We start from the raw sequence: 9,153 nt of genomic DNA, 5'->3' as shown, positions 1-9,153 counted from the left end.
TCTTTCCCTTCTCTAAAATTTAATAAAATAATTGACGTTTTCAGTTTTTAAGGAAAGATTATTTAGCTTATTAGTTTGGATGGGTCAAGGTCCATGTTCGATGCTTCTATCAGGCCCAATTATTTTCAAATTTTACTTCCTTTGGGATCAAGCCTAACTTCTTGTTGACTCAAAAGGCCCAATTCTTGATGCTCGACAGGATGATATCTCGATTGTTTTTGCTGCAGAGTCGCTGGTTTTTTTAAAAAAAATTAATTTTTTTATTGTTTTAATGCATTGATATTGGGTGGCTATCCTTCCAAAAAAGAAATCAGTGTGATGTTAGTTGGGCCTTCTTCTCTGAAGCAGAGCAAAGATATCTTCTTAAAAAAAGACGTCCAGTTTTGGAAATTTGGAACCAGCAGATAGACTATCATCAAACTAGCTGGGAGTTATTTCCTACAAGTAATTAGCAAGTGACGGAAAACGACAATCAATAATATTTCCCTCGTTTTGAACATGAAGTCATGCTACTGGCACCAAAATAAAATGAAGATAAGACGACAAAACGCTACTCTCTCTCTCACTCATTTTCTGTTCAATCTATCTAACCAAGAGCAGAGAGCAAAAACAATTAATGGCTACTTTAACATTCTCTGCAGCTCAATCGAGTTCAGTTTCGGGCTTCAACCACAGAGCCCGTCATTCCAATCTTTTCTTTGTTAGAGCCCCACGATTTTTCAATCGTTTAAAAAGAAGAAACTTGTCCGTCAAGAACATTGCTAGTGACCAAAGGCAAGAATTGAAAGATCCCTCTGTCAATGGAGAAGGTTCTTGTTGTACTACTAATAAATTTCTTCCCTTTCTAGTCTCTTTTGCAGTTTGGCGTTCTCTCGTTCAGTAGCGTGTACTGGTATTTTTCATGTGTTTTTGTGTGTTTACAGCTTCTTTAGAGACCCTCGACTCTGCATCTATTGCAGCCAGTATTCAATGCCATGCAGAATTCACACCATTATTCTCTTCAGAACATTTTGATCTTCCCAAGGCGTTTGTGGCAACTGCAGAAAGCGTTCGCGATTCGCTAATTATAAATTGGAATGCCACATATAAGTACTACGAGAAGATGAATGTAAAGCAGGCTTATTACCTGTCTATGGAGTATCTACAGGTTCAGCACTATCGGTTTTCTGGTGGTTACAACTACTGAAAACCAATCCTACTGTGCTAGTTTGGTTAGTTCTTGCTGATGATTTGTTATGTACTGTGTTCTTTTATGTCGCAGGGCAGAGCATTGCTAAATGCTATCGGGAACTTGGAGCTTTCAGGAGCTTACGCTGATGCTTTGAGAAAGTTGGGCCACGAGTTAGAGGATGTAGCTGGAAAGGTAAGATGTTCTTATGATAAGTTTTGTTCAATCATCATGGCTGATCGCTTCTTTTTTTTTTGGGTTACAAAGGAGATGTTCGAATCACTCCTTTATGCCACGTCTCCTGATTTATGGTGCAATACAAATGATTTGCTTATAGGTAATGGTAAATTGGATTTTCTTGAACTCAAAATAGCATCCACCTCCGACAACAGTCTGACTTTCTTTCATAAAATGACTGGCTTCGAAACAGGTTTTACATGGAATGAATTAAATTATTTACTAAATCTTATGCTATTGTATCGGGATTTGGAACACACACTCATTGAAAACTTCGCCAGGCTTTATATGTTGTTCTCTATCAGGCATTCCTATAAATACATTTTTTGAGGATAGCGACATTGTGTACAAGCATTCTGAAATCTTTCTGTTAAATTTACGAATGTCAGGAACCAGATGCTGCACTGGGCAATGGGGGCTTAGGGCGGCTTGCTTCCTGCTTTCTGGATTCGTTAGCAACACTGAACTATCCTGCTTGGGGGTATGGACTCAGGTACAAATATGGCTTGTTCAAACAGCTCATCACAAAAGATGGGCAGGAGGAAGTTGCAGAAAATTGGCTTGAGGTATTCATTTGAGTTTAGTATTGTTCAAACAGCTCATCATTTTTTTTGTATAACCCCCTAAATCTCGTTTGAAGGTTTATTGACATAAATTTCAAAGCTGATTGCTTTTATGCATACTGCATAATTTATGTGTTCCTCTATTTGTTTAATAATTGAAGCATCTCTTGGCAGATGGGCAATCCATGGGAAATTGTAAGAAATGATGTCTCCTATCCTGTTAAATTCTATGGAGAAGTTATTTCCAAGCCTGATGGAAGAAAAGAATGGATTGGAGGAGAAAACATCACAGCTGTTGCGTATGATGTCCCAATTCCTGGATATAAAACTAAAACCACAATAAACCTTAGATTGTGGTCCACTAAAGTTGCACCGAATGAATTTGATTTACGTGCTTATAATGCTGGCGATCATGCCAAGGCGTGTGCAGCTCTAAAGAATGCCGAAAAGGTATGTGAAGTAACAATCATATAGCAGTTAATTTCATGAATCTGTTTATGATCAAGAAACTAAGACACTGAAATTTTAAGATCCACTTGGGCACTATATGGCAAATTACATGTGAAAGTGTTTTTCTGTCCAGATTTGTTGACAGCACCTCGGTACATACCTATAGGGATTAGAAACGGTTTATTAGAATTTCTAATACCAAAGCTGATGGTTCCATTTGATGATTTGTTGTGATCAGATTTGCTACATATTATACCCTGGAGATGAATCAATTGAGGGCAAGATTCTAAGGTTAAAGCAACAATATACACTATGCTCTGCATCTCTCCAAGATATCATTGCTCACTTTGAAAGGAGATCAGGGAAGCCTGTAAATTGGGAAAATTTTCCAGATAAGGTTGCAGTGCAAATGAATGACACTCATCCAACACTTTGCATCCCGGAGCTGATAAGAATTTTGATAGATTTGAAGGGTTTGAGCTGGAAGGAATCATGGGATATTACTCAGAGGTACTTCTCTACATGGGCTTTGCACTTCTGTGGCAACCAGTGGGGCAGTAATTAAACTATGCTTATTCCATAGCGTATGAATGTGTCTGCAGCACATCTCTTGCACTTGAATTAATTTATAGTTGATCCATACAAAGATCACCGTTCCAGTATAATAATTTTGTTACACATCGATTGGCTATATGTTGGCTTCTAGTTGTGGTCGCTGGTAATCCCCTGGATTCTGTGATTTATGCAGAACTGTTGCATACACAAATCACACAGTTTTGCCTGAGGCTCTGGAGAAATGGAGCTTAGACCTTTTGCAGAAACTTTTGCCACGACATGTTGAGATCATTAGGATGATTGATGAAGAGGTAAGATTAAAGAGGTGGGATGATTTTTACAGACATCAATTATTTAGACTTTTTCCTCTTCAATTCTGTTGTTACTTGTCATCTATTCCTTCTGTTATCCAGCTGATTCATACCATAATTGCGGAGTATGGCACAGAGGATCTCAACTTGTTGCAGCATAAGCTAAAGCAAATGAGAATTCTTGATAATGTTGAGTTGCCTGACTCGGTTCTAGAATTGTTAGTTAAACAAGAAGAAAGTTCTGCTGTTGACTCCATTAAGGAAGTTAGAGTCTCAGATAAAGAAACTGAATCTACTGATGAAGAACAGGCTGAAGAACAGGACACTGATGCGAAAGATGTGGTGACATTCGACCCAGATCCAAATCTGCCAAAGATGGTCCGCATGGCTAATCTATGTGTTGTCGGCGGGTCTGCTGTAAATGGAGTTGCTGAGATTCACAGTGAGATAGTAAAAAATGAAGTATTTAATGAGTTCTATAAGGCAAGTAAATTAGTATTCTGTTCTGCTTCTCATATCACTTTCTGATCATGAAATTATATGAATATTCTTGAGGATAAAAGTAAATTATGAGATCTTGTATTTCTTCAGGACTACTGTGCATTGAATTTTCTTCAGGATAAAAGTAATTTCAGTATCCATTACTTTTTGGCAGTTGTGGCCTGAGAAATTTCAGAATAAAACAAATGGGGTGACACCAAGAAGATGGATTCGTTTTTGCAATCCAGATCTCAGTAAAATCATAACCAAGTGGACCGGAACAGATGATTGGGTCTTAAACACTGAGAAACTGTCGACACTTGCAAAGGTAAATTGTTATTTGTTACATTACAACCTACTGGTTGCCCTGTGCTCAACTTAGATCTCTGGTGACATTTCAATTGGAACTTCACTCGAAATGTTTTCTGACACATATATTTTGATGTGCCACTCTTGCATGTGTGCGAGTCTTTACATTTCAGGACAACAGTAAATTTGACCTCATCAGCTTCATACATATTAGATATTGACAGACAAATGCAAGTTTTTCGCAGTTTTCTGATAATGAGGACCTCCAATCTGAGTGGAGGGAAGCCAAAAAAAGAAACAAGATCAAGGTTGCGGACTTCGTTAAAGAAAAGACTGGATATATTGTCAATCCTGACGCAATGTTTGACGTACAGGTTATTTCCTGCCTAGCCTTACCTTGATCTGTTTCTGTTTTGTCTGATCATACAACTCTATAGAAGTCATTTCAGTCTTTAGTCCTGGTGCTTGATATCTGGTTTCTGGTACTAAAAAGCTCCGAGTAAAAACATTGACACTTCAAATTGAATAGTTGGCGATGATGATGATCAAAGGTCACAATCATTTCTTGAATTGTACTGGTCTTACTTTTGTTGATACAAGTGATGTTGAGCAAAAAAATAAAATACATCTTAAAGGATTACTTCTTAGTCTTTATTTTATGTACAAATGTAAAGTATCTCGAGTCTATAAGTAATATAATAATTCTAATTCTCAGGTAAAGCGCATCCACGAATACAAGCGGCAGTTACTGAATATAATGGGAATTGTATATCGCTATAAGAAAATGAAAGAAATGAGTCCTGAGGAAAGAAAGGCGAGGTATGTTCCTAGGGTATGTATATTTGGAGGCAAAGCATTTGCTACGTATGTCCAGGCCAAGAGGATTGTGAAATTTATCACAGATGTGGGAACTACTGTTAATCATGATGCAGACATAGGCGACCTTTTGAAGGTATAGCTTGGCTAAGTGATCATCGATACTCATCAATTATGTCCAAATGCTGATGGCTGAAAATCGTGGGCTTCTTCTCATTTTTGCATTCTTGTTTGTCACTCTTATTTCAGGTTGTCTTTGTACCTGATTACAATGTCAGTGTGGCAGAAGTACTGATTCCGGGAAGCGAGCTTTCGCAGCACATCAGGTTTTTCATGTTACTTCAGAATTACAGGGTTTCCTTTCTTTTCTTCCTTACAATTCAGCTGAGTAAGATGTGTTAAACATCCTTGCCACCTTCTACCACAAATCTGACAAAGAAGCATGTGAATTACTGCAAAAACTGCCAGCCAAATTACATGAAGATTGCTGATTATTGTTAGTAGTTCTGCAGGATGTTGGCTCCGTTATTAATTCAAGATTTTAGTTATTGATTCAACTGTATCTTATTATTTGATTGCTCAGCACGGCTGGAATGGAGGCCAGTGGAACTAGCAATATGAAGTTTGCAATGAATGGCTGCATTCTTATTGGCACCTTAGATGGAGCTAATGTTGAAATAAGGCAAGAGGTCGGCGAAGATAATTTTTTCCTCTTTGGTGCAGAGGCACACGAAATTGCAGGCCTAAGAAAGGAAAGGGCTGAGGGAAAAGTAGGTCTGCTGTACAAGACTACACTTTTTTTTAACTTTCCCAAACATTCTCATCTGATTTCCAGAACTTCTCCTGACATTTGACCAAAACTCCGCTACCAACTCCCTGTTTTAAAGTAAACTGAGGTCAAAAAAAGAAAGTGAGTCCATCATTATCCAAGTCACTTTATCTATCTCATCTTGTTTGCAGTTTATCCCTGATCCAAGGTTCGAAGAAGTAAAGGCGTTTGTCAGAAATGGTGTTTTTGGCCATTACAACTATGAAGAACTCATGGGATCCTTGGAAGGAAATGAAGGTTATGGCCGAGCTGATTATTTCCTTGTTGGCAAGGATTTCCCTAGCTATGTAGAGTGCCAGGAGAAGGTTGACGAGGCATATAAAGATCAGAAAGTAAGTAGCATTTGCTAGACACACGCACATATTGCAGACATAGCATACAACTTTTCTTGTCCCTTCATATGCTGCGCTGATAGATCAGTGCTCAAATAATTTTTTTGATAGTTAGTTTATAAAATAAAGGCAAAGAAATCTGAAGAGTGAAATCTATATGACTAATCATCTTTGAACTTCAATGAAACATACATGTACACTGTCCATGAATATCCTGCATGTATGTGCTCCCTTGCAAATTCAACCCCGTAAAATGTGGCTGCAGGTAATTTGTTCCACAGGTAAAATCATTTTTACATTTATGCCTAAAGTTTATAGTTATAGTCTATATTATATATAGAAGCATGCCTAGTGGATTGATTACAGTACTAGACGTGTGCTGATAAACTTAATGTTAACTGGGGCAGAGATGGACAAAAATGTCGATTTTGAATACAGCTGGCTCATACAAGTTCAGCAGTGACAGAACGATTCACGAATATGCAAGAGACATATGGAGGATCCAACCTGTTCGATTGCCTTGAATTGATTAGATCTGCAGGGCCGGGGGTGCGAACTATATTGGTGTAAATCCCAAACTTGATGTACTGTTATTACATAGGATTCATGAACATGCGAGAGACATGTATGGAGTTCGATCTTCCAGAATCTAGACAGTGAAGATTGCAATAGAAAAGATCTCTTACAAGGGTTTTACTACAAATATTATCCTTGCAATTCTGGGTATGTGGACGACTACAATTCTCTATCTTGATGTCCATCATATTAAATAAACATTTGGCTAGCGAGTCTTCTTGATCACTGCCTTTTCTGGTTGTTTATGCAAACAATATTGATACAGAGCAGAATTACCTTGAAGAAATACCACTGGATCCAAATCAGGACAGGAAACCGTAGCAGTAACCAGCGGCAGAAGCCCATGAAGTAGAGCATAATATAACAGCAAGGATGGCTTCTGTCGCATGCCTGAGGTTAAAAATAAATTTTAAAAACAAAAAAAAATTATTTTGATAAAGCACGGAAACGAATGACAATTAGCAACAACAACGGCTTCTCGTGTCTTCTCTAGCGTGCATGTTACTCTTGAAAACGAATGAACTGCTCAATAACTACAAGACGGGGTACGGTTTTGCAGGCGCTAGACAATGGTGAGGACATGGTTGGGATTGATGGAATTGTCGTAAAATTAACAAAATATCAGACAACACCCCAAACTGCACAATCAGGGATTGGGTTGGATGGTTGCCCCCCTGGGAGGACGATGGAGTTTTTGGGGTTTGGTATGCCTCCTTCATTAATTTGTTGCCTTCCTAGAAACGTAGGGAAGAAGAGATACAAATGAAGCAAGTGCTTTTAGAAAAAGAAGCAGGCAGCAATCCCAGATATGATGCTTGTTTCCAGAATTGTACTCTAGCATCTGCCACTATTGGAGACGCTAGTAACGATTGTAAGGTTGAAGGTGATGGCATTATCGTAAATACATCAAGTCATTCTTGTTAGTTTTAGGGTGACGTGTGATCTTGGAATTAAATATAATAATGATATGCCAATAGCACCCCTCTCCGACACAGGTTATTTCCGCGCCTGGCTGTGGCTTGTAACAAAATTATTTTGAAGGTGAAAAATTTTAAAAACAATTATATATATATATATATATATATATATATTACATTGTAAAACTCGATGTATAAAAATAAGGATGCTATAAAAATTTTTAAAAAATATATTAATCTAATTTATTATTTATATAAACAGTTAATTGTTTTGTTAATCACCTTGTTAAAAGGTTTAATGGTAACTTTTTTTAATTTAACCGATGTAAAGAACTTATGGTTAAATAATAGTAACTAAGACCATTACTTATTTTTCTCACCCTTAAAGCTACCTAACCAAATGATTTTTTTATGTATATTTTTGTATAAAATATTTTTTTGTTAAGAAAAATATTAAAATAATATATATTTTTATTTTTTAAAATTTATTCTTAATATTTAAAAATACTAAAAAAATGATTTTAAATAAAATAATTCAAAATTTTTAAAAATAATATTTTAGTCACAATATCAAACATATATATATCAGGGCAATAATTCAGTTAGTATAGCTAGATTTCTTTACACAAACATAAATGTAAGTGTACCAGGTTCTCCAAATAATTTTGTTTTTTCAAAAAAACAGAACCTACAATCAGTGTAGCATTTGTACGGCGAAAAAATGATGGAATCTCCTCCAAAATTCTTTCCTGAGTTCCTAACCGGGGGGAAAAAAGAGGAAAAAAAATCGTGGGGCCCTGTTTGAAGTGAATTGAAAATAGCCTAACGATATCCCAGGGACAACTAATTTAATTGCTTCAGACTAACTCACTTTCCAAAAGTTACTTTCAAGCTTTCCTTCTCATTCACAAGGCCGCCCATGGACATGAATCTGTATAACTGACCTCTCTACGGGCAAGAGTAAGCTATATCATGAGATCGAAAAGAAGTTTCGACTTTTGAACCAACACCGCTTTCTGATAGATAAAAAAGGGGATCTCTTGGTTTAATTGCTTGCTCGCTTGATGTTGGAGACCTTATCTCTCGTCAAGTTAGGCGTGTCCCCATTATTAATTGCTCTATTAATATATTCAAAGTACATTTTTGAAACGCAAAAAACAACCATAGCTGTTGCCATCAGTCCGTTTACAGTCCACCGAAGGTGAAGTCATGGTAAATTACTAAATTGAAGGGCGGCAGAACACGACAGATTTGAAGAGACTGCATGAGAATATTTATATTTAGCCTCGTAACTGCATGCTGCGTTTAAAAACTAATTCACCATCCAGGTTGTGGGCTTGTAGTAAGCTAGGTCGGTAGGTATTCTACAAACCACTTTTATGCAAACGCGATTCCTGATTAATCCCAACACAAGATACTTCCAGCTAGCCTTTTCAACTACATATATGAATGGAAGTTGGCTCGGCCGCCAAAAAAAGGCACCTCCCCTCGATACTTTTTCATGATCGAGAAGTTCGCTTTTTCACCTCTCTAGCCATTGCATTCCTATCTTGAGCAATAGAGAGATCGTAGAGTCTTAATCTCGATTTTTTGCAAATAAAATGCTCGAA

At 37.2% G+C, this 9,153-nt stretch overlaps 1 protein-coding gene across 2 annotated transcripts; it reads left to right on the top strand.

The window, feature by feature from the left end:
- Positions 1-507: 507 nt before the first annotated feature.
- On the top strand, positions 508-7,043 carry LOC105116569 (alpha-1,4 glucan phosphorylase L-2 isozyme, chloroplastic/amyloplastic-like). Of its 2 annotated transcripts, XR_840559.1 has the most exons (16): positions 508-809; positions 924-1,147; positions 1,262-1,363; positions 1,795-1,971; positions 2,143-2,418; positions 2,657-2,928; positions 3,167-3,284; positions 3,387-3,767; positions 3,940-4,092; positions 4,319-4,447; positions 4,789-5,025; positions 5,139-5,215; positions 5,473-5,659; positions 5,850-6,050; positions 6,458-6,773; positions 6,892-7,043. XR_840559.1 is itself a non-coding variant. In XM_011013991.1 (15 exons), the coding sequence occupies exons 1-15, from the start codon at positions 617-619 to the stop codon at positions 6,572-6,574; spliced, it is 2,844 nt and encodes a 947-aa protein (XP_011012293.1). In that variant the 5' UTR covers positions 508-616; the 3' UTR covers positions 6,575-6,851. The 2 variants fall into 2 exon arrangements, 1 of the variants encoding a protein (XP_011012293.1); XM_011013991.1 differs by lacking the exon at positions 6,892-7,043 and having other exon boundaries at positions 6,458-6,851.
- Positions 7,044-9,153: the final 2,110 nt, after the last annotated feature.

Source organism: Populus euphratica, unplaced genomic scaffold (assembly GCF_000495115.2).
Source record: "Populus euphratica unplaced genomic scaffold, PopEup_1.0 scaffold5.1, whole genome shotgun sequence".
NCBI classification, from domain to species: domain Eukaryota; kingdom Viridiplantae; phylum Streptophyta; class Magnoliopsida; order Malpighiales; family Salicaceae; genus Populus; species Populus euphratica.
The sequence above is the reverse complement of the archived record's forward strand: the minus strand, read 5'-3'. Positions and strand labels throughout refer to the sequence as shown.